The sequence below is a fragment of the Ambystoma mexicanum genome, chromosome 6p (genome assembly GCF_040938575.1).
Source record: "Ambystoma mexicanum isolate Mex_15411 chromosome 6p, UKY_AmexF1_1, whole genome shotgun sequence".
In the NCBI taxonomy this organism is placed as follows: domain Eukaryota; kingdom Metazoa; phylum Chordata; class Amphibia; order Caudata; family Ambystomatidae; genus Ambystoma; species Ambystoma mexicanum.
This window is the reverse complement of record NC_090935.1, coordinates 667,071,582-667,097,464: the sequence shown is the minus strand read 5'-3', so window position 1 is coordinate 667,097,464 and position 25,883 is coordinate 667,071,582. Positions and strand designations below refer to the sequence as shown.

The window sequence follows — 25,883 nt, the reverse complement described above, 5'->3', positions numbered from 1 at the left end:
TATGGGTCGGCCCAGTGGTGATTTAGCCCCTTATGGACCTTCGGCAAGGCATAAAAGGCCAGGCATCTTGAATGTGTGGGGATCAAGAATTCAATGTCTTTTTGACTTTTGTGTCCCTCAGTGCGAGCTTCCTCTATAATTGGGTCGATGAGACGTTTAATGCTGGGTATCAGATCTACCGCTAGATGTTTGTAACTTGAGTAGTGTCTTGACCATTTTGCGATAGTGGTGTTCATTGTAGGGCGTCTCGATCCTTCTTACTGAAGTTGTGGAAAGTCGGTTGCATGATAATTTCAAGCTCTTGCAATTTGGAAAATACTGCGTGTTAGAAATTTACAGACTCTGAACTTATCCCGCACCATTGTGACTCGTGGCACAAGAAGTTTCATATGTGTTTGGGTCCTGAGGAAGGTGGGATAGAAGTAATAGATACCCCACTGAAACTCCCTCCTGTGCTCATAACCCACATTTTCATTGTTGCGCCTCTAAGATTCTGGACTAGAATCTATCGGCCAGTTTTCTTTGTCTGTCCCCTATCCCCAGATAGGTGGAAGTGCAGCTCCTACTAGGGTTAGTCACCACATGAGGGCTAGCTAGCTTTGGTTGGAGGAAAAGTGAGGCTAAATTATACGTCTCTTGAAAAGAAATCTGAAGTTAGATATAGATACCTGGACTTTTTTGTGTATTCAGCAACTTTGGATACCACGTTCTCCGGACCCAGTACAGAGCGACCGGATCAAAGTGGCTCAGAACGGCAGCAAAGCAAAAAGGAGGATGAAAGTCCACTCAATCATCAGTGCATCCCTCAGAAATCCCTGACAAGGACATTTCCTGGAGCAGAAATTATAAGTTACTCACCGTAGTGACTACTTACTCCTAGTCCATAGTCCCCTTTCCTCCATACTGCATGGGTGTCCCTCCCTAGCCATGGATGGGAGACAGAACCTTTTTCACCAGAAAAAAACTTCTTCCCCTTTAAATGTAGAGGCGCGCCAGGGCGCGGCCATGGGAGCATGCGCTCCTCTGACTCCACCCACTGGCGCCACTTCTCAGTCCCCATTGACCCGTCAACAATATTATCATTGCCTAATCACACCAGTTTTATTAGGGGGGAGGATGGAGGGAAGTATGGAGGAAAGGAGACTATGGACTAGGAGTATGTTAGTCACTACGGTGAGTAACGTATAATTACTCCTACGTCCTGTCCCCTTTCCTCCATACTGCAAGGGCGATTACAACGGAATGTAGTCCAAGGGTGGAAAGGAGACCCCCCTTAAGAAAACAAGTTCCTTAATGGAGCCTGTCCGAACGCCGTATCTGACCTAGAGCTGGCATCCAGACAGTGGTGCTTGCAGAAGGCCGAAGGGGTGGCCCAAGTGGCGACCCTGCTGATGACCTGCCACGGATTGTGCCTCTGAAACGCAACTGCTGTGGCCTTGGATCTGATAGCACGTGCATGCATATTTGCCGGAAGTGGCATCTGTTGCACCTCATAGGCCTCCTTAATGGCTGCAAACATCCACCTTGCTATGGAGACCTTAGAAGCCTGATACCATGGCCTTGACCCGCCAAAGGTGACAAAGAGCCTCCATATGAAAGGTAGTGTAAGGCTCGGAAGCCAAAAGAGCTTGGATCTCGGAGACCCGGCGTGCGAATGCAAGACCCACCAGGAGGGTTGTCTTAATGGTGTCCAGCCGTATATCCGTGGACCCCATTGGCGCAAAAGGTTTATGCGCCAAGGTGCCCAACACTATGTTGAGGTCCGTCACTAGGTGTGGCCTCTTGATAGGGCGGGTAGAGCCTGGTGAGGCCCGCCAAATGTCTTAACCACCGGGTTGGAGGAATAGAAAACGTCCTCCTCCGAGTTCCGGGAAACTCTGATGGCTGCCAGATATGTGTGGCAGGTGTCTATTTGCACCCCGAAGTGGGTTAGGTGTGCAGAGAAGGATGGCACGTCGTCCAGTGTGCAAGTAAGAGGATCTACCTCCTTAGACTCCACCCAGTGGCAAAACCTGGACCACTTGCTTTTGGACTGGCTCCAAGTAGCATTGCTCCTAGCACCCTGTATGATGTCTGTGTTCGGTTGCGATGATGCAGATGCTTCAATGTGACCTGTTCAGGAACCACACTGCAAGGGTTAATTGCCTCCCTGCTGCAACAGAAGATGAGCTGGGCCCAATGGAAGGTGGATTGAAGGCTGATCCGACAGGCTGGGCAGCTCTGAGAACCATGGTCTCGCCAGCCACCAAGGAGCTATCAGAATGATGCTGAGGTGATGGGACTCCCTTATCTTGCAGATCACCCTGTGAATCAGGGGAGTGGGAAGAAATGCATATATGTTCATGCTGTTCCACTGTAACTGTAAGGCGTCGCCTAGGGAGCCTAGGCACTGTCCCTGCCAGGACGCCAACTAAGGGCACTTCCTGTTGTACTGGGTGGCGAAGAGATCCACCTGGGGCTGCCCCCATCTGCTGAAGATCCCCTGAAGGACCTGATCGTTCAACTGCCATTTGTAATTGTCCGCACCAAATGTGCGGAGTCTGTCCGCCTCCAGGTTGGACTCCCCGGTGAGGTGGATTGTTCTCCAGAACCCACTCCCAAATGCTGACGGCCAGGCTGCATAGGGGAGGAGACCAGGTGCCACCCCGATTGTTGATGTAATACATGCTGGTAGAATTGTCTGATTGAATGAGGATCTCTTGCCACTGATAAGCGGTAGGAAGGCCTTGAGAGCAAGCCAGATCGCCTTGAGCTCCAGCCAATTGATATGGGCCTCCTATTCCTGAAGGGACCAGACTCCATGAATGCTGTGGTCATCCAGGGTAGCCACCCAGCCCTCCAAGGAGGAATCCATGGTGATGGTAAACTGTGGTGCCGATTGCCAGACGGGTCTGCCTATTCACAAGTTGCAGTCTGTATTCCACTAGACAAGGTCCTGGTGGAGAAAGGGAGGAATGCTGTGGTGTTCCACCTGGGAACCCCGTTCCTGACTCCATGAGGCTGCGAAGTGCAGCTGTAATCTTCTAATTTTGAACCTTCTGTAAGGCACTGCCAGTAGACATGCCGCCATGATACCCAAGAGGTGCTGGTACCACCATGCTGAGGTCACCGTTCTGCTGAGAAAATGAGGTCACCGTTCTGCTGAGAAAATGACCCGTGGTCCTCTTGATGGCTTTGATCTTGTCCTCCGAGGGAAAAACTCTCTCGGAGCTTGTGTCCCAGATGAGGCCCAGGAACGCCAGACTCTTCATCGGCTGCAGCTGTGACTTCTTGCGATTGATGGAAAATCCCAATTTGTGTAGCGTACTCATGAGGGCAGATGAGGTGTGATAGACCGCCTCCATGGATCTTGCCCTGACGAGCCAGTCGTCTAGGTACAGGTAGACATGGTGACCCTGGGCCCTGAGAAGGGCTGCCACTGCATTCATAAGCCTGAGGAAGACCCTGGGGGCTGAATTGAGGCCAAAGGGAAGAACCTTATATTGGAAATGGAAGCCCATGATCCTGAACATCAAGAATGGCCGATGAGGCTGCCAAATCGGGACGTATAGGTACGCGTCCTTCAGATCCAGGGAGCACGTCGAGTCTCCCTTGCACAGAGTCTCTGCAATAAGCGCTGGGGTAACCATCTTGAACTTTTGAATATGGCGGGAAAGGTTCAGGGTGGAAAGGCCCAACAACTCTCAGGCCAGCCTGGTTCTTCTTGTGTAAGGCGAAAATCCTGAAGTAGAAGCCCGAGCCCCGCTGGAAGGTTGGAACTTCTTACAATGCTTGGCTCTCTACGAGCGATCGAATTTCCGCTAGAAGAGTTTTTGTCCCAACCTGTGGGAGTGGAGGTGAGGAGAGAGGAGAGGGAGGAACTGGTAGGCGGTAGCCCTTCGACACTACAGAGAGAATCCAGGGGTTCACGAACCTCGCACGCCACTACAGTGCATGAAGGGCAAGCCTGCCCCCCCACAAACACAACAAGTGGACCTGCAGGGGAATGTCAAACCTTCGTTCCCTCTGAGGCTGGTGCTGAGGAGGGGGACTGGAAAAAACCCTTATTCACAGCTTTGTGTTTGCGGCAGTGCTGACTTGGAGATCGTTCCCGATGCCTGGACCTTCGTTCCTGGAAGCCTCGGAAGCCGCCGAAGACCTGCCCCTTGTCGGAGTGCTGGTGCGTCTGGGTATATCTCTTGGTCGTGGACTTCGTGAGAATAGATAAGGATTCCGCAGTCTGGGAACTGTTCTTCTTCTCATCAAGTTCCTCATCGGTGGTGAAATGGAAGCGGTCGCTACCCTCCAATGGAAGATCTAGTATGCGCTCCTGGACATCCGGGTTAAACTTCGTAGCCCGCAGCCAGCCAGTCCTTCTCATGTCCGTGCCGATGCAGATGGCACGGCCTGAGGGGACTATATGCGCCACCGTGGACTCCATGATGTCTTGAGCCACCAACTTTGCTTCTGCCATCCCCGCCTTGAATCGTGCCTGACTGTGCACCAGAAGTTCCAGCAGGAAGTCGGCTATTTCCTACCAAAGCCTCTGGTTAACGGCTGCGAGCATGGCGTCCGTGTTAGACTGATGAAGGTGCAGAGAGGCGTTGGAGTAGACCGCCTTTCCATACGCCTCCAAGATCTTCTCCTCCTTGCCTAGCAGAGCCGACGGCGAGGTGGCCGAGGAGGACTGAGTCTTAGAGTAGATGGAAGCCGTGGCAATCTCTGAAGAGTGTGGTTGAGTGTGTGCAGACAGCAAGAGTATATCCCCCCCCATTTGCTTGTACTTGGCGTTGAGGCACCGAATAGTGGGCTGCGCCAAATGGGGTTTAAGCCATCCTTTCGTGGCCAAAGCGACAACGTCCTTCTGCATCGGAATCCCTGTTCTAGCCGTGGGGCGTAGAGTGAAGACCTCAGCCAGAGCCCCCGCCTCAGGTTGTTCAACCTAGGGTTGTGGAAGCCCCAAATATTCGGCCAAACCTGCAAGTTGTTCATGGAAAGCCTTGGCTGAAGATGGCGTGTCGGGGTCGTCCTCCTCCTCGTTGTCCACCATATCCGGTTGGTCAGGGACAGGTGGAGGAGTACTTTTCCTGTCGACGGGAGCGGACCGCTTTCACCAGCGCCCCTGGGTTTGGCTTCAGCCTTGTAATTCCACATGCTCTTCCCAGGATACCGGTAGTTCTGTGTACAAGCGCCCCCTCAGACATTTGTTCAGTAGTAGGGCATAGCCCCTCGGGTGGACACCTGGTAAAAGAACCTTGCGGTCCCTCAGCAATGTCCCTGGTAGGATCTAGTGACCCCTCAGCCTGGCAGCCGGTAGCTGAAGCAGCCTCGGTACCAGTGCTGGTGGTAGAACCTGAATGGTCCCACCTGCTTGGACGTCTCCTTGGGAAGGAGTCACCCTTGCTGGGTGCAGATGAAGAAAGTGGCCCTACCTTGGGCCTCGACTTGTGCTTGACGAAGTCCTTCAAGTCCTCTGGAGGCAATAGTTCGAAGACCTCCCTCCACCGAGCTAACCTGTTCTTCAAAGCGTGAGTAGTAAGCGTGTCACACGGGGTACAACCCTCCCACCTGTGATCGGGGCCAAGTCAACCGAGGCAAAGAGCGTGGGGGTTGGACGCAGGAAATAGCCCTTCGCAGGCTGGACACCTGCTGAAGCGCAAAGACGTCGACATGTGCCAGAGAGGAGCATGGCGCCAGAGGACCGAGTACTTGATTAAAGACAAAAGACAGTATCCTGGGAAGAGCAAGTGGAATTACAAGGCCGAAGCCAAACACATGAGCGCCGGTGAAAGAGGTCCGCTCCTTTCGACAGGAAAAGAGGACTGGGGAGTGGCGCCGGTGGGCGGAGTCAGTTGAGCGCATGCTCCCAAATTTAAAGGGGAAGAAGATTTTTTCTGGTGAAAAAAAGGTTACGGTCCCCATCCCTGATGAGGGAGGGACACCCAGGCAGCGTGGAGGAAAGGGGATGGGACATAGGAGTACAACTAGCACTTCCTGTTGACCCTGGAAGCAAAGATGTCCTCTTGAGGGGTACCCCAAAGGGAGCATGTCTCCCTCAGAACTTCCTGGCAGAGCTCTCATTCATGGAGGCCGAAATATGTCAGTTCAAGGCATCAGCTTTGACATTCTCTCTTCCGGCCAGATGAGCCGTTGTCAGAGAAACACTGTTCTCCAGAGCCCAGAACCAAAGTTGCATTGCTTCTCTGCACAGAGGCAAGTAAACCACACCACCTTGTTTGTTGAGGTAGTGCATGGCCACTGTGTTTCCATCAGGATTAGCACAGTCTTGTGTTTTACAGAGGGGAGGAAAGTGACCAGGGCCAGACTGATCGCCCTCAGATCCAGCAAGTCAATGTGTTACAGAGACTCAGCGGGAGATTACAGTCTGCTCACAGTCAGGGCTGACAGGTGAGCACCCCAACCAGTCAGAGATGTGCCCATGACCACTGTTATGTGGGGCTAATGTTGACGAAAACTTGCGCCTCCCAGCAGGTTGTCTGTACGGCCCACCACACAAGATCCTGAGCCGCCTGGTCAGAGAATGCAAAAGGTCCGACAGGTAGCACTGAAATTGGGACCATGGACAGAGAAGCCATTGAAGTGCATGCATGCGCAGACTTGCTTCCGGCATCACTAGGATGCAGAAGGCCATGAGGCCTAAAAGGCACAGGAAAGTTGTTTCCCATTCGGTCCTCGGATGGGAAAGCCCTGCCCAGGCGAGTGTCCAATGGGGGATTGGGATGGTGAAATCTGAGACTTTTTTGAAGTTCAGGGAAAACAGCATGCTGTGCAATAGTGTGCATGTGCGCAGTAGATGTTCCAACACTAGATGCAGGGGATACGTTCGGACGAGCCAGTTGTCCATGTAGGGAAAGACATGAATGCATTCCCTCCTGAGGCGAGCCACCACCACTACTAGCAGCTTGGCAAATAGCCTGGGAGTCTAAGAAAGACTGAATGGCAGGAGTTTTAACTGGTAGTGATGTTGGCCCAACACAAACCTCAGGTGTTTCCTGTGCTTTCTATGAATTGTTACGTGGCAGCAGGCCTCCTGAAGGTCCAGTGTTATCAACCAGTCCTTCAGATTGAGGACTTGCAGGATCTGAGTCAGTGTAATCATCATGAACTCGTCCTTTGGTAGGAACAAGTTCAGCAGCCACAGATCTAGAATAGGGCACAAGCCTCCGTCCTTCGTCACAGGAAAATAGGTGGAGTACCACACTCTGCCTCATTCCAAGAGTGGTACCAACTTGATTGGAAGCTGACGGACCTCCTCCAGGGGGATGGAGTCTGGAGACAAGGTGGTGACCTGAGGGCTGTGGTCCGGAGGGTGTTGAAGCAACAGGCAACAATACCCCTTTTTAAGGACCTGCAAGGCCCAAGCATCGGATGGGGTCCTTGACCATTCCAGGATGAACAGGGAAAGCTCCCCCCACCCCGCCCACCAGCATGGAGTGGCAGAGCCCGTCACTGAAGTTTTGCGCACGAGTCACAGTTCTGGACAACTCTACCTCTCAGAAAGTGCCTACCCTCCATACTTCTCAGGCAGACCGATCACAGCCTCCTAGGACATAGGCAGGGAAGGGACAAAAACCTCTATCCCAGGATGGTGCTGAGGGCTGTTGCATGGCAAGCCCCAAAGACTTAGTCATCGCCTTTGATGACTGGACCTTCTGGAGGGAGTCACCAACCTTCGCTCCAAAAAAGATGATGGGCATTAAAAAACATGACCAACAGCTTGGCCTGGACATCAGCCTCTGTCCACTGTACTCATGCCCATTAACCTGCCCACACAATCCGCAGTGTTCAGTCCTGATTGCAACATCTGCTGGGAAGCCTCCTTGCCATCAGTAACTAAGGACAGAAAACTGCCCCTCATCTCCCCTTTAGCGACATGCTCTGATGCATTGGCCACACCAGCCCAAAGACCTAAGGAGAAATTTGTCATGGCACAAGAGGCATTCATGGCACATAGGGCAAGACTGCCTAACAACAACACCTTCTTAACCCAGGTGTCAAGTCTCTTACCTTTTTGACCTGATCCCATTATGAAGTCTGATTTTATATCACTGACTGTAGACCTTGTTAACAAATCTAATAGAGTTGGCCTTATTAATTAATGAGTCTGATTTGTTATCGTTGCCTCTGGACCTTGTAAACCACTAGTATATGGCACCTATTATGAAGTGTGATGATCATGTCAACCTGATTACTTTATATAATGAGTTATTGCACATATTGAATGTGACATCTTTATTTTTATATTGTATAATGTATGTCTTTACTGCCTTGTACTTGTATTAGTTGTCTGATGTATGTTATGATTGTCTGCTTTACAATTGACATGAGATACATTTTGAATTGTTCACAAAAATGAAATGAGCTACGATTTCTGTTTGAGAGTTATGTTGGGTTAAGGAATTTATTCCCTATGTCTCGTATAACTAAGAAACGGGCCATTCTGTGCCAGTAACTCATGGTTTATTTAATGATTGTTGAAATAACAAATGTCAAAGGCATTTTCAAATATATTCTGACAGGAACATTCCCTTTGTAGCTCAATCTTACCTTCCCTGTCAAGTGGAAGGGAAGAGAGGGTGAAGGTGGCGGGCTGAACCGCCAAACACTCTGGTGAAGCATGAGAGGAGAGAAACACCAAATCCGCTGGGGCGGGACGGTGATTCTTCACCAGCTCCCCGTCTACTGCCGGAGCAGAGGCAGGTTTTTCCCACACTTTCAGCACTGAGGCCGCCACTGCCACACTGCAGGGCAAGAGTGCCTCTATTTTGAGGGCATCGTCAAAAATATTGCACAGTTCATATTGAACCCTGGATCCGGATGGACCAAAAAGCCCCAGACTTCTGGCCACCTTAGCCATCAACCGTTGAGAAGCAGCTTGAGGCTTTCTGGGGTGAGAGCTGGCAGAATGTCCATCTCAGAGGAGATATCGAGGCTACGGGCATCCAGCAGGTCCTAGGGCAAACCCAGTTCATCCTCATTATTCCCATAGAACTCATCAGGAAAATCTCTCACCTTCCTAGAAACCAGGGGATCAAACCCAAAGGGAACCTAGTCACCTTCATCATCCTAAATGGCATACATCTTAAATATGAAGGTGTGAATCGCACTCCTGCAGAGCCACAGTTTCAATAATGCTGATCAGCATGACGAAGTCGGAACTGGCCCTGAGACCTCAATGCCCAAAGGCGGAGCAGTCTTCTGGTCCAGTCCTGACCCTGTAGGCATACAGGAGTGGTCCCCAGCGGGTAACCTCCAGTCGCAACAGATGCGGTGGGATCCATCGGTGTAACAGCTGGAGCGGATGGCGCCATCGCCTGAGCCAAAGGTGCTTGAGCCAAAGGTGCCGAAGCCACCGGCGCCTTGGCACAGATGTCTAGCATCTTAAGGCCGAAGTTCTCCCATTCCTCTGGGGTGGAAAATTGGGTAGAAAAAGGTACTTGTGCCAGCCCCTGAGGAGAATCTTTTTGAAGTGGAGGATGTTCTTTTTTGAGGTAGAAGAGGAGTGTCAGTGAGAGGACTCGCTCGGGGAGCAGGACCTCTTCTGGTACTGCTTCTTTTCCTTGCTCAGAGCCGTCTTGTCTTCAGAATGGTGGTCCATGCCGTGCGACCTCGAACAGGACCACAGGGACTCACCTTTCGCCCTGGGGACGAATGTGAAAATCTTCAACGCCCTTTCCCAGAGGGCCTTTGGGTGCATAGACTGGCACACCCCACAATCCTGGGTGTCGTGGTCTTCGCCCAAGCAGAAGAAACAAATCTGGTGCGGTTCAGAGACTGACATCTGCCAGCTGCAATCTGTACACGGTTTGAAGCCTGAGGCCTTAGACACAGTAGGTATGGTGCAGAGGAAAAAATCTCAAAGCTCGACAAGCGTGTTCCCGATTAGCGAACAGAGTGTGCTGAAAAAAGGAACAGAGGTCACAGGGAGTGGCAGCGGGGCGTATAGAGGTGACGGGCGGAGCCGAAACAGAGCAGTGCTGCACCCCCTGGTGGTGGAAAAGTTTCAGAAAAAGAACAGCTGCACTCGGATAGGGATATCATAGATGAGGAATACGTGGAAGGAAGGAATATATTAGAAAAGCATTGTCTTATATTTCTGTTAGTAGCTTAGAACATTGAGGTAGTGTTGGGATCCGGGTAAATAACATACCTGCAAGATCATGCACAAACTGCGGGAATACACTATAGACATTAAAGTAATTCCTAAATTGGAGTCAAACGTTGCGTCAGGGGAAAACAAACTCACTTTGCAGCTTCTTCACTTAGAATCTTCAAGAAATGTTGCACTGGGTTGAGAACTTGTGGAATCTCCAGTAGGATGTCGCGCAGTAAAACAGATTGCACTTGCGCTTTTATAGCTGGAACGAGGGCTTGGAATTCTGAATCCAGCTTGCACAGTGTGTTGAGGATCAGGTAGAACTCCTGGGTAGAGCACTAGAACAGAACAGTTGGGATCAGATATTCTGATTTCAAGCATGTTACTTCAAGAATCACCAGCATAGACTTTGTACTTATTGAACATCTAAAAAACTCACTTTCGTTTAGGTCAAGATACTTGAAATGATAAGATCTTAGATGCAGCTCATTCATAATCACTGCAATGGTATTAAAATACAAGTTTCTCATCTAAGAAATCCGCCGGTACTCCTAGTTAAGCAGGTCGTCTGCTGTTGCCAACACTTGGTAAATATGCTACCAGTGGAAGCGCTGGAAACAGTGCCTAGTGATTTATAGTCATAACATTCTTTTAAAAAAAAGAAATCGATGGCAAAATAACTACACTGATGGCAAAATGAAGGCCATGGCATTTCTGCGCTCTTTTTCTTTTCAATGGGTACCCCCTGCTGTAATGCCCTCACCCCTCCATTCCCCCACCACCTTTTTCCCTGCCCTTTACGCCCAGTGGCCGCCAGGGTGGGGGGAGGGGAGCTGGCCGCTTCCCCTTGGTCCACTCAGGGTGCCCAGTGTGCTACCCATCATGCCTGCAGAACTGGGGCTCAGTTAGAACAAGCACTGACTGAACACCAGCCCCGATAAAAAGAAATGAAAAGAAAGAGTGGCATGCCAACAAGTTTTGCGCGCCACTCACAGGGTTGCCGTGGCAAGCACGCTGCCGCTGCTAAATGCGGTACCGGCGTGCCCAGTAACGGTCTGGGTCCCCCAGCGCCACGTGCCTGCATTCATCACATATGCTGTCTGCCCGTGTCCATTGTCTTGCCCTGGCCTGTCCTGAAAAAAGCTAAGTGTTGTTTGTATGTATGTGTATTTACTATGTACTAGCTGATATACCCGGAGTTGCACAGGATTTTATTTTCTTATAGGTATTATTTGTCAGAAATACCTTAAGGTAGCTTTACGCTTTTTAGAAAGACTCTATAAGAAAGATGAAAAGAAAAATTCACTATGTTTTTTTATTATTTCTCATTTTAAAAATGTTTTGCTATAAAGATTACACAACACAATTTATTCTTCTTAAAAAGTCATTCTGAAACATATAACTGTACGTGAGAACAACATGGAGATCCCCGAGCAGCATGATGGGTGGCATGATGCCGACGGTGCCAACAACTATGGACATAAAGTTCAATATTACTAAAGTACATGTTCATTGTAAGGCTTGTTTATAAACAGCATTTTTTGTTTCCCTTTACGGTGAATATTGTTGCTTTAATTACGTTGGCCAGCAACTTAACGCATACCCTTGTGCCATTACACAGCCTAGGTGGGTTGAGCTTGCGAAGCAGCATTATGGGCGACCCAACTTTCAGTCGCAGGTGATGTGGTGTCATTCCCTGGGGGTCGAGTGAGTTGAAGAATTCTGTTGGGTAGTTTACGGCTTCATCGGCATCCACCACTGTATCAATTGAGTTGAACTCAGCAACTGTGCCAGGAAGCATATCCTGAATCTGATCCTAGTGCCTGGACCTTGAGTTTTGCTCCTCGTGTCGGGACTGGTCTTTCTACGACCACATTGATGTTTCGTCAATTTCACGTCTCATGTGTGAAGATGCTGAAACGGGGAAAAAGGGGGGTGTCCAAATGTCATGTAGTTAGTAATGTCCGGAGGTCCTAACAGGTAACTATGCACAATTTGGTGCAGATTGGTGAAACGGTGTAGAATTGTATAAGGAACAACGTTTCGCCAAGCCACAAACCCACAATCAAATTTTGACTTGTGCTGAAATCCAGGAAACGGGGTGGGAGGTCCAAATGTCATGTAGCCAGTAATGCCTGCAGTGTCCAAGTATGCAAAATCTGGTGCAGATTGGTGAAATGGTGTGGAATTGTATAAGGAACAACGCTTTGCCACAAACCCACAAACAAATGTTGACTTTTTCTGAAATCCAGGGAAAGGGGTGGGGTGTCCAAATGTCATGTAGTCTTTAATGTCCGGAGGGTCCTAGCAGGCAACTATGCAAAATGTGTTGCAGATTGGAGAAACGGTCTGGAACTGTATAAAGAACAACGTGTGGTCACAAATCCTACCACAAACACATTTTGACTTTTTATATATACATAGATTATGCATATATTATGTATTTATTATGTATGTATCATGTGTGATCATAATGTCTTTTGTTCTTTCAGCGCTCTGGGACCTATGGGTGTGTAGTGCTATATATGGAATACATGATTATTAATATTATGTGTTTATGTGTATATATTATGTATGTATGAATGTATTTGAATGGAATGAAGTATATGCGTGCGTGCATACCATGAATGAATAACTGAATGAGTCTACCTGTGCATGTATGTATGCATGTTTGTGTATGTTGGATGAGAGTGTTTGAATCATAGTTGGTCACTGTAAATCCCTTGCAGAGACACTGCTGGCAATGGCATAGTGATTTACTGTGACTATTACTGGCATCGATAGGTTGTGACAACCTATCTATGCCAGTAACGGCCACTTTAAATCACATGTGCTTCATGCATGCGATTTAAAGGGACCATTACTGACATAGATAGGTTGTCCCACCAATGCCAGTAACGGCCCCCATCTATGCCAGTAATGGTCATTTTAAATCGCATGCATGAAGCACTGCAGCCCGAATGCATGTGATTTGAAGTGACTATTAGTGAAATAGATAGGTTGTGTCCCAGACCGGATCATCCATAAGGGTGTGGGGGCATGGACCGACCAGAACTCTCGCGCATTATGGAGAAGCCACGCAGACCAGGAGCATTCCTACAGTTACTTTTTGCAGCGGAGGGGGCGCTCCTGGGCTTACTTGAACTGTGCGATTCCATTTGACATTTATATGTTAGAAAGGATGCTGCCCACCTGCACCTCCCCGCATATAAAGGGCAGGAGCAGGGTGCCGCGTCATCAGTGCTCTGGCTTCCTGGTGCTTGTTCTTGCTGCTCTGCAGCTTGAGGCGGAGTCCGTGGGGATCAGGGATGCGTGCAGGTAAGATTTTATTTTTTTTATGTATTGTGTGTGTGAATGAGTGAGAGTACGACATATTGATGTGTGTGTGAATGTGTTGTGTGAATGTGTGTGTGTGTGTGTTTGTGCTGGGTCGGGGAGTGTGTGTCCAGCTTTCATCTGTTGCATTTTATGATTGGAAATGCCCTATAAAACCAATTGCAAACTGCAGTTATTTCCCCTCCTTGAAAACCCTTGGTTGATACAGGCTCCCTCGCTACAGCTACGGCTACGGCTACAGATGTTGCCAGTAATGCACACTTTAGATCACATGCATGAAGCTACTACCAAAACCTATCCATGCCAGTAATGGTCACTTTAAATCACTTAAATGAAGCACTTCATGCATGCGATTTAAAGTGACTCTTACTGGCATAGATATGTTGTGGCTGCAGCCTAATTAATATAATAGAAAGTGCTCCTATTCAGTGTACTGTTTTTGGCATGGCGTTTCCTGGATTTTTCCATATGGGCCAACTGTAAATTGTATTGCTTTTTACCTTTTTTGTCAAAAAATGTGCTGCAAAATACATTATTTCAGCATAATATTTGAAAACATTTTCTGCACCTGATTATTCTGCGCTCTCTCGCTACACTCTGCCACTAATTTGAAGAAATATTTAGGCCCATCCACTCGAAATATTCAGCTGGCATGACTGCCCATAAATCATGAAATTTACTGGATCTTTTTGTTCTTTCAGTACAAAATTAATTCTATATCTTATGACTTGCATGGTGGGTCCGAAGGAGGCGGCGGACACAGTGGACAATCTGATGTTCTTTTATTTAAATAATAAAGAAAAAAGGCATATCTCACTCTATTACTATAGGGGGATGCTTTACCTAACTAAATTAAACTAAAGGGGCTTGTCTAAAGTCTGAACTCAAAATCTCCTCAGTCCAAACCTAAATCTACCTGACCCTCCCAGTAACAGTAATAACTAAAAATGGTCAAAAGAAGGTTTCTCTGCTGGCTGTCTCCCATTGGCCATTTGTCTTTAAGCTTTCACACAGGGCTTTCTTGTCCTACAGCAATCTTCAGTATGCGACTGTCTCTTTTAGGAAGTTTGCTCCTTATGGTAATTTCTTTAGATACTTTTCTTGGGTTTTATTCACGAGCTCTTGTAGCTCCACCCAACTGTTCAAAGATCTTGTCTTCCTGACAGTATGACACTTATTGTTCTCTTTGAGATACTTTCTTGGACACCTTCCTTTCATTTTATGTTGTTCCCTTGTTTTATCAGGGTTGAGAGTTCCCCACTTCGACAGTTTCTCATTAAGTGGTCTTCCCACTCTGCAACAATTATCTTCTGGATTTCTCTCTCTCGGCCTAGGAGATTTGTTTCGGCTTTAATGATTCACAGTCATTCCTATTCTTCCGGTTTTCGAATAGGTCCTCAGATATAAGATTATACTGGTTCAATTTTCCGTTATCACTCTTATTGCAATCATAGTCCCTTCTCTTTATTATGTCTTGCTCTGGTGACCTGCCTTATCTGGAGTTCACCCCATACCGTTGCTTGCAGTGGATGACCTTGCAGGGCTTGATGCTCGCTCGAGTACGCTGGTTTGATTTCTCACTTCTTCCTTTCGGCTTCACACACGTACCAGTCTGCAGCTGGCTGTGTTCAGCGAACAACGGCAGATGGGAGTTGTCAACACTTCCTCTCGTCCAGGTTTCGTAGTTGGTAAGAAGGGTACCTGGCCCACCACAGTACTTCTGTGGTCACGCCATGACGTCAGATGGTTCCTCGAACTCTGTCCTCATAACAGCTTTGCTGTTGCCTGCTTCACCGGGCGTCTGGCAAATGTGCTTGGCATTCTCAGCGTCTCACAGTTCCGTAGGTCCCGCAGTTGAACTTTGCTCCGCCTTGTCACAGCGTTCTAACATCAAGGGGTTCTCTCTCCCACCTTCTGGTCTACTCGTCCCACTCTCACATGTGTTTCTTCTTAAAACAGTATTCCCTTTTCCTTCAAACGGCGTGTTGGAATCAACATTGCCTATGGCCAAACAGAAGGGGAACACAGTAGGCCTTATTCATGGAAGCGTTTTATAATGGCGCAATCCCATATGAAAATGTTCCATGAATCAGGCCCAGTGGTTTTGATGGCAGTGCACTGCATGGGGAGTTCCCTTTGGGAATGGGATCCCTGGTCTCCTAAGGGGGGAGTACCTCCCAGTGAGATCCCAGTTGCCCAGACCCTTAGAGAGGGTCTTGCAGAGTGGGCTAACCTCCCTAGCCTTAAAGGGGGTGGCTCCCACTTGGGGAGACGTCATCCCATTTTTCTTAAAAATTGTGCAGCAAAATGCATCATTTCAGCACATTCTTAAAAAAAATATTCCAAGGGAAATCCCACCCACCCCAAACCCCCTTAATTATTTAGGGCTCCCTCGCTACGCTAGGTCGCTTGCGCTAATTTCAGGAAATACTTGAGACCCTTCACTGAAAACATTTACCACCCACCGTGAGGGTTTACCCATGAATCATTTAGAACCTTGGTGCCGCTTCAGGAGGTAGCCACTCCCCTTGGACCTCCGGGACCAAACGCTGCCTCTGCCACTGTTTACACCTTGTATAGAGCTAGTAAACGGGAATGCTGTAGCCAAAGTTTGTTCTGTTGGCATTATGAAATAAATGCATACAGACCCGGAACGGAAAAATATAAAGCCAAAGGATGCATAGCACCACCTTCTAACATACATGATGTCAGCCAATCCAAACTGACCCTGCACACCAAACTCCCATCAGTAGTCGTCTCCTGGAACCTAAGGTAGGGTCTATATTAGGTTCCTAACTAGGCACACCTGGATTTCTTTCAGGTTGAATAGCTAACCTGCTGGTAGTGGTTAGCAATAAAGGCCTATCATTCTAGAGAAGAACAGAGTGGACAAAATGATGTGTGGCATGGCTATCCTTTTGGTCAAATAGGAGACCTGTAGGTGTACTTTAAATACTTTAGAACTCATTCAGGATGGTTCAGAAAATAAGTGCATTGCAAGTACAGAAGCCACAGTGTTTCTAAGGGAAGCGTTTGTTACACGTGAGATGAGGGTCTTTCACTGGGCTACTGGATAATAACCGTGATTTGACACCCTAAATAGCAGGAGGCACTATACAAATACACAATAGCATAAAATAACCCAATCCAAAAATGTCCTTGCCGGGTTTACATTACAGACACAGTCATAATTGTTTGCTGTGCCACTTCAGTTTCACCAGTGACAGGAGTCCTGGAGTATACGTGGACTGTGTGCAGGTATTAAAACAACCTAAATTATGTCACTGTACATTTGGTTGACTCAATTATATTATATGTATATTCAGTGAAAAAAGCTTTGTTAAAAGGGACGTTATGGTTAAGTTGCTCCAATAAAAACCTATGAAATTCAGTGACAAAACGTTGTTAAAAGGGATGTTATGAATACAAGTAAAACCGAAACCCCCCAGAAATTCGTCGGTTATGGTAAACTCAGCAATCATAACTCGCGCCACCACCATGCACAGCTAAGACTAACACACAGGACATCAAAGATGACATCACAAATCTCATTGATGACATCACTGATGACATTACATTTCTGGGCCAGTTGTTTTTGTTTACCGACATATCTAGGGTAGTTGTTTTTGTTCAATGACAGTAAGAATTTTAAAATTCAAAAGGTGCTATATATCTAGATGTTAACCTTGTTTTATGTCATTAAAGTACTTTCCTTACGGTTTGGCCTCAGCTCATAGTGCACATGCATGGGGAAATAAGCAGGTGGCCAACACAGAATTAATTTGGATACATGATGATAAACTCTATGTCATTGTCATTTTCTGGTGATATTGTTTCTTTGTCACTTACTGTAGTTTCCCTGTATGTCTCTCTGATTTGTATGCATTGTGAGTCTTCATATGTATTGTTTGTAATAACACAAGTGTGTATTAAGTTTTGAATTGTTAGCTATTTATTCCATGTTTAACATTAGTCAAAATTATGTTAGGGTTGACTTGCTGCGATATTGGACTGCATCACAGGCACAGTTCGCATCTTACTGGTACCCTGGGCCCTCACCCCGTCCTCACGTCAAACTGGAGGCTCTGGCAGCGGCAGGCATTAATGTAATGTCCTTGATTCTAAACCGGCAGTATGAACCAGACTCGCCCATTGACCCGGTCCAGACCATGGTGCAGGGTTGGGGCCAGATGTTCAAAACTTGTAACGAACAATACCTGTACTACAAATGGCTCCCCGCCTGGTGCTTTCCCGGGCTGGAACCGACACATGACACCGCCCTGGCTGGACACTGGGCCGCCCTGGGATACCGCACCCTCACTGATTTCTATCCAGAGGGGCAGTTTATAACACCGCAGACGTGGAGGCCGGGGCACTCGGGTTCCGTTCTGGAGCTTCTGCAGTTTTACAGACTCTGCGCTGCCTTTCGAAATACATGGCCTGACTTCCCCAATGAGCCCCAGGGATTGCCTATATGGCCAACTCGGGTGGCGCCCGTGGGATGGTTTCTTCATTATACAAACTCCTACTGACCGCTGCTTCTCCCCTGCCATCCAGGGCTCGGGACGACTGGGCCTCCGAGCGGGAGCTGGAACTCACTGATCAACAGAGGGAGAGGATGTGTTCTCACACTAGCAGGGTGTCAATAGACTTCCGCTACCGCACCATACAATATAAATTGCTCAACAGGCTGTATTACACTCCATGTAGAATCTCGAGCTTTGCACGCTCTGATCCTCGGCTCTGTCCCCGCTGCGGCGCGGAAGGTGCTGACCATCTACACATGTTTTGGGACTGCCCGGAACTTGACACATTCTGGAGTAAAGTCATAGAGACACTATCTGCAATCACTGATTCTGTAGTTGATCCTGATCCAATGGGGGTTCTGTTTGGGGTGTGGCAGCCTGGGGGGCTAAGGACATTGTTAAGTTCCTGAATGAGAGCTGTGTAGTAGCCAAGAAATGTGTCTTACAGAGCTGGAAGAGCCCTACTCCCCCTACATTCCAGAAATGGTTAAATTTACTTACGTGGTCCCGAAACCGCGAGGAGAAATTCCTGGGTATGCTCCCAGCACGTTCTCGTCCTCAAAACATATGGTCTGCCTTCAACAGCTACTTGAATAGCTTAAATGACACTTCCTCGGTGGACGAATCCTCCTAGTCTCTCCATTAACTGTTTGGTAACTTGGTACTCCGTGATGTGTTATTCGACTGCTGTTGCTCTACTCTAGCCTATATGCTCTGGTTTTCATTTATACGTGTACCAAATTTGTTTCTACTGCTCTGATGTTTGTGTATGCTATATGCCTCCGTCAGCAAAAATAAAAGTAAAAAAGAAAAAAAAAAAATTATCATAGGGTTGCATTTATTATTCTACTGGCCGATATTACCAGATTAAAAATGTTGTACTTCTATGTTGAATCCTGCTCCCATTGCCTATGTGTATGTATTATTAGGTTCCTGTGTTAACAACAACACTCCAATATAATGTTTTGTTTTGACAAGTACATTTTTTAAAAATACATTAAGTAGTTCATGAGAGGTCTCCCAATCACCCCTGACATCTTGTTACCAACATTGTAAACACAATCCCTTCTAGGGACTTTTTGTCAAAATTCATTTAATTTGTGAATTTCTAGGGTTTTACTTGTAACCATAACGTCCCGTTAAAGTTTTTTCACTGAATATCATAGGTTTTTAGCAGTGCTCCCTAATTTGCTACAACTTCCTAATATCATACTCAGCCCCAATATAGCAGCATTTTCAGCCAATCTAGGAAGTTTCAAGAGAAAACTGTGCCATTCCCCAGCTCCTATCAACGTTCTACAACTTTTTACACCGTCTTTGTTTGGTCATGTTCGCAAATGTCTGGCGTCATCGTGGACTTCCTGGACAGTGTCACGTGACTGTGCGCGCACGTGTGACGTGTGACATGCTGACGTGTCCGCGAATGCGTTTGTGCTTGGCGAACATTCCGAAAAATGCATTTTCAGCCAATCTAGGAAGTTTCAAGCTGAAATGTTGCCCACAGCTCCTAGACCCATTTTTACTCATTTTCCATCTGCAGTCCAGGAGAGTGCACCTGCTTGGAAGAGTATTGGCACACCTGCTATTTAACTTCAAAAATGGCATCAGCCATGGCCATGCCTCCTCCCCAGGGGCTACCACCACAAACACAACCACCAGCTGGAGGGCCTGCACAGGGGAAAAGGTGCAATGATGCAGAGGAGGATCAAGAGGACCAGGAAGATGAGATAGAGGAAATGCCTAACACTCAGAGAATCATGGGTGTGCCGGTTCTTTAGGACCGTACGAGGGGTACTAAAGGCTTGGGTTACCCATGTTAAATGCATTGAGTGTGGTACTCAGTCACGGACAACACAGGCAGGACTCTTGGTACCACCTCCATGTGCCGCTGAAACCACCCGGATGCTCTGAGAAAGGCTGTTCCTTTCTGAGGAAGTAGTAGGCTGCGTTCCTCTGTCATCTTCCTCAACCGCTCCTGCCACCACGCAGGCTACTCCTGTGGGGAAGAAGATCCCACCAGCATCCTCGCAAGCAATAAAAGAAGCTGTTGATCCATATCTTTCCATAATAACAGTACCCTGTATATACTGTGACAAACCACTCTGCAGGGGGAGAAGTTTCGAAGTGCTTTCGAGGCTGCAATCATGGAGCCGGAGAAATACTCCCCCTACCGTAGATTTAAGGCACTCCCAAGATTTTTCCCTGTCCACCGGCCCCTCCATATGTGTGGTTGGTGCCCCTTCCCTCATTTTCCTCCCCCATCTTACTTCCTGGCCTCTCCAGCAAAAAGAAAAAATGAAAAAATGCAAAATCAAAAAACACCCCAAAAAAGGCTCCTTTTGAAGCCACCTTTCAGACTTAAAAAAATAGAACTAAAAAATAATAATCTTATAGACTATCTGCTTTAAATTTTTCAATAAAGTAGACTCAATAAGATTCTCCAGCATTTCCATTAGCATTTTGTACTATGCTAATGGCAGTAATGGACAATTGTATACTAAAGAAAAATAAAAAAGGACAGAAACAATTTTATGTCACAAATACTTTTCTATAACATACAATAAGGACCATAATCCATGGAACTTCATAACTATCTGCGGTCTCCATAGTACAGGTTCCATGCCAGGCATTGTTGAAACATCCAGAGGGCACGTGCACACCATCGCACAGGACAGCCCTTCTACTCGTTTTACTTTTATTTTTATGACAGTCCCTCATTGCCTGCTTTCGAACAGTCACCCATCCATCCACCAATTACATCCAAAAACTCTACATATTTCCCTGTCAACATATTAAACTTTCACACCCCACTTGCCACTTAACAATGATCTAGAAATCTTTTGCATCCGCATTTCCCTTACTTATACACCGTATTTACAGTGTTGCTATAAATGCAGATATGCATTTTTTAACTTTCAACAAAACACTTAAAAAAGACATTTTGAAATGCGCAGCATTTTCCATTTTTCCTTGCATATAAATGTCATACTTACCAACCTTTCTCATTACATCCGTCATAGTGCCACCATTCTCCACCTGCGCACCCATGTGTCTACTGACAAAGTATCTATATACAAAACTTCTCCTCACATAAAAAGTACTGTTCTTTTCCAAGCACTACTATAACACAACATACACAGCTCAAACTACAAACTACCATCCCATTACCACTAGGCCACAGTTTCCCTATTCTGTTGTTTTGGGGCCCCATAAATATCTTGTATATTATTCTGTGATAAATTCCTTTTATTTTATTTTTTTAAACCCCAATTTATAGTCTGTGGACTAAACGACTGTTTTGGTTGTCAGTTTACCCAATAGGGGTGCCTATGGACATCACGCAATGTCCGGTCTCGTATGAAGCACTTTTAATAAGTCTGCGGGCAGTGCGCCCGATTGCACATATCCATGCGTATGCGCCAGGTCTCTCCCACTCAACAGGGCGCTCTGACACCCGCTGCCGACGCCCCCGGACCTCATCATGTGACTGCACACATGCAGCATGACAACATGTCCGCGGAAGGTGTCCATCACTGCGGACAGTTTAAAATAGCATTTTTGGCCAATCTAGGATGTTTCAAGTTGAAAGTTTACCCTTGCAGAGCTACTAGAAACATTCTTAGTTGATCTGGCACCTTTTTTTACAATTTTTCAGGCCTATTTTTGTCTCGGGTAGTCCGCGGACAGTTGCGCGGTCCATGGACTGTTCCACTGAAGGGACCCACCCATTACTTTTAATTATTCTCAATCTGGCTATCCAAGAGAGATCATCAGGAGCGACGCTTGCTTTGCAGACCAGCTGTATTTGCACCAATGGCATCTGTATGGCCATCCATCCTTCCCAGTGGCCACCACCACCACAACCACAAACTGGAGGTCCTGGACAGGAGATGGATGATGAGGAAGAGGAGGTAGAGGAAGTGCCTACCTCCAGGGCCCAAGGAGAGTAATGGGTGTGGTGGTTTTTTACAACCGGTGCGGGTGTACCAAAAGCTTGGGCTGCCCAGGTGAAATGCATTGAGTGCAGGCTTGTACTCAGTTGCTTGAAACCTGGGCAGTACTCTTTTGGGACCACCTCAATGTGCCATTACACTTTATCCAGCCATCCAAGTGCTCTGAGAAAGGCTGTTCCTTTCTCAGGGAGAAGCAGGTTACGTGATCCAACCCATTTTACTCAACTGCTCCGGCCACCACACGGCGTACTCCTCTGGGGCAGAGGATCCCGCCGGCTGCCTCACAGGCCATCCAGGACGCTGTCTTACCTTTCAACAGTAACAGTCTTTAATACTAACAACTCCATCATAAAAATACTGTGAAACGCTTCAAGATTTCTCTTTGCACATTCAACAACATCTTCATCTAACAAGACATAGTACAAGTCTGCTTATTTTTTTTTTTTTTTAAAGTATTTTGTTTCAACACTTGTACAAAAAAAATTATACACACACACACACACACACACACACACACACACACACACACACACACACACACACACACACACACACACACACACACACTCTCAATAGGCAAATTCTCTTTTTTAACCACTCTATCAAATGCCATGTATTGTAGCATTCTGCACCTGGTCACATCAACTGGCAGTTACTTACATGTACTGCCAACATATTAAACTTCCACACACCTAGTACAATTTAAAAATGTTCTACACATGTCTTACATCTGCTTTAAATGCAGATAGGCATTTTTTTTTAAATTTTCAACGAACTACTCATAAAAAGAAACATTGTTAAACGCACAGCATTTTCCATTTTTCATTCCAAATAAACGTCATACTTTCCAACCTCCTCAAACATGTGTATACTTTCTTATATATAAAGTACTGTTCTTTTCCAGCCACTACTGTAAAACACCAAACACTGCTCCAACTACAATCTGCCATTGCATTAACACTAGGACACAGTTTCCCTTTTCTTTCAAAATAGTACACCACAAAAACAGCACTTATCCAACTAAGTAACCATACCAAGTATTATTCTATTTGTTAACTTCACAAAGAAACAAATACATATTCCATAAAAACTATCCTCAATTGTACGACAATCATAAATATCATATACACTTCAATTACATCACTCCACCATATTACAAATACTGTATACTCCACCTACAGTACCTGTAAATAATATACACATATTACTATAATGTGTTTGGCCAGTAACAAGATTCTTGGGGCATGGCCTTTTGCCATGCCCCGAAGTATCTGGCCACAACCACCACAATAGAATGAAACCATATAACAATTACATACAACACACCTTCAAATAACAAGACTCACCCTGAAACGTCCCACTCCCAAAGAAGTCAGCGGACAGTAAAATTGGCAGCAGACTCTGAGCCATCTGCAACGCTTTTGTTCACCTATAAACAACTACCTATCAACTTTTATCCACTCCCCCCAACCTTTCCATGCGCTCTTTCAGCCACAAAATAACCCCAAATGTATTTTCCAGACTTGTTGGTCACCGCTCTGTCCGCGGACACCGGCGGCTGTCCGTGGATTGAATATGGCGACTGTTTAAAAAATGATGACACACCTCACGTTTTCACATCCAATCAGCCGGACTGAGTCTGCAGGCCAGACCCAACTATCACACTTTTTTTTATACTTCCTTTGTGGCCATTTAAAAAAAAAATAATACTGGACAGATCTACACCAGATTTGCAAAGGCACGCTTTCGGGACCAAGCCGGGGCTCCTCACGCAAATTTTGTGAAAATCCGCACAGCGGTTTGGGTGTAGGGGTGAGCAACATTTCTTTTTCATTGCGTCTAGGATGTATTCAAAAATATTGGGACCCACCTAAAACATTCCCCCCACTGGACTAAAGTGCACTAAACTTTGCAAAACCATTCTGAGGTGGCCATATACTTTTGCAAGGTTTGGTGAGGATCCATCGAAAGGCGACAAAGTTATAAACCGCCAAAAAAAATGTGCTCTTTCTATGAGTTGAGCAACATAACCATAGCTACAGGGCCGCTACCGCAGGCTCTGTAATATATGTATATATGAATGCATGTTAGGGTTTATGGTATTTTAGGGACAGGGAGGGGGCAATGAGGGAGCCCCTCATAACAGAAATCATGAGTCCACCTAATGAGTGTTCTTTCAATCACATAGATCCACATAGGAGAGTGTGTGTCAGTGCTGGAGTGTTGTACAGTCCTTTTCAAAGCTATATGCATGTTTTGTTCGGCTTCACTTACATTCTAATGCATTTATTCACCATTTCTTTAATTTTCAGGGGCACAATGCAGATTTCCATTTATACAAGCTGGTTAGGCTAGGTTATGCCATGTCAGATTACAGTATGTGATGCTTCACTATGTCCTTTTGCTTTAATGTGTAATGTTCAAGCGCATTGAAGCATCCACAAGGCGCCGGGTAACACTCCCATAAACATGCAAATATATATTTTTTAAAGCAGAAATAGAAAGTAGACCTGGAAATGTAAGCTGGTAAACAGACTACACCCGTTTGCCCTAAGCGCTGCATGCTGCTGCACTATTTTACCAGGACAAGTTAACTGAAGCCCAGTTCAAGAAGGATATACATAGCCAGGATTATGCAGATTAACTCCCATAATGGCACAGCCTACTAAGATTCCTTCCTCACACACCGCCATAACCAGCCCCATAAACATCCACCATAGGCCTCAGAAACCTCCAGTAAATCTAGTCAGGCCTTTGCTTACAGGGCAGACATGGTTGAAACAACACCCTCATTCAAAAGTGCCGTCATTTCCTTCCAGCTCTGCAGTGTATAGAACATGTCCATTCATGGACTGGTGGGTAAGTAGAAGGGCTTTCTTGAGCATAGTTTTAACATGGACAGGTTTACAATGACACTCTGGCACTGTGGAAGGCTTACAGGTCTGAAGCCAAAGCATGAAAGCATGGGTCCTTGTCCTTAAACACTTGCCACAAATGCAGTTTCCAGACTAGCCCATTTGCATTTCCGACATAAAAGCCACCCTGAATGTGGTTATTAAGATTATTCCAGCACACACCCTTGCATCACACTTAACAGGCTCCAGTCTTTGCTGCAGTTCTTAGACATGCATCACATCGTCCTCTACTCTTCTATTATGGAACACTACATATGCAGCATGGAACATTCTGTGGATCCTGCTCGAGTGTTGAAGAATATCTGGTTCAAGTACAATTTCTGTTTGTGGTCTTCGTGCTGCTTTAAACTGACATCTCATATTTGTTTGGGGGAAGTTTCTATTCTAAATCTTTCTGCCTCTACTCTTCGACCTTTACAACTTATCCAGAACTGGACTGTGAGACTTGTCCTTGGCCTCAAGCCCAGTGATCACATCTCTCCAGCTCTGAAATCCCTTCAACGGCTCCCAATGGCTGCAAGGATCAAGATCAATACCCTCTGCATCATCCATAGGGATTTCTGGGGCCTGGGATCACTCTACCTCCAACTTTCTCTTCTAAAACATCTTGCTTCTGGAGATCTCCACTCATCCACCTACACCTCCCCGAGGGTCAGACGCTTCTCCAAGAAGAGAGTTGGGGGCAGATCTATCTCCTTGGCTGCGGCCTCCCTCTCTGGAACAGCCTCCCTGCTTCTCTCAAACTTGAGCAGAACCACCTACGGTTCTGTAAGCAACTCAAGACCTTCCTTTTCGCTCCCGCTTTCAATTTTCCTCTCTCCTGCTGATGCACCTGACTGCTCTGCGCACTGATCACCCTCTGAACTCAGGCCCAGGCTCCTGCATGTCCAGTTGCCCTCTCACTGCTGCCGGGCTCCCCAGCACTTAAGGGTCTGTATCTGCAACCATACAGCCCCTTCTCTCTGCACTTATGAGCCACCCGCTGGCTGCACTTATGAGTGACCTGCACTTCGCACTTCCCCTCTCCCTTAGCACTTGTGCAATCTGAATGACACAA

General features: G+C 46.7%; 1 protein-coding gene across 4 annotated transcripts in view; it reads right to left on the bottom strand.

Moving 5' to 3' along the window:
* Positions 1-25,883, bottom strand: part of MSH3 (mutS homolog 3) — a 2,767,116-nt gene that overhangs the window by 1,188,676 nt on the left and 1,552,557 nt on the right. For all 4 annotated transcript variants that reach the window (XM_069627552.1, XM_069627549.1, XM_069627550.1 and 1 more), the window contains one exon: positions 10,247-10,434. In XM_069627552.1, the coding sequence (XP_069483653.1) occupies positions 10,247-10,434 (188 nt within the window). The remainder of the gene's footprint in view (positions 1-10,246; positions 10,435-25,883) is intronic.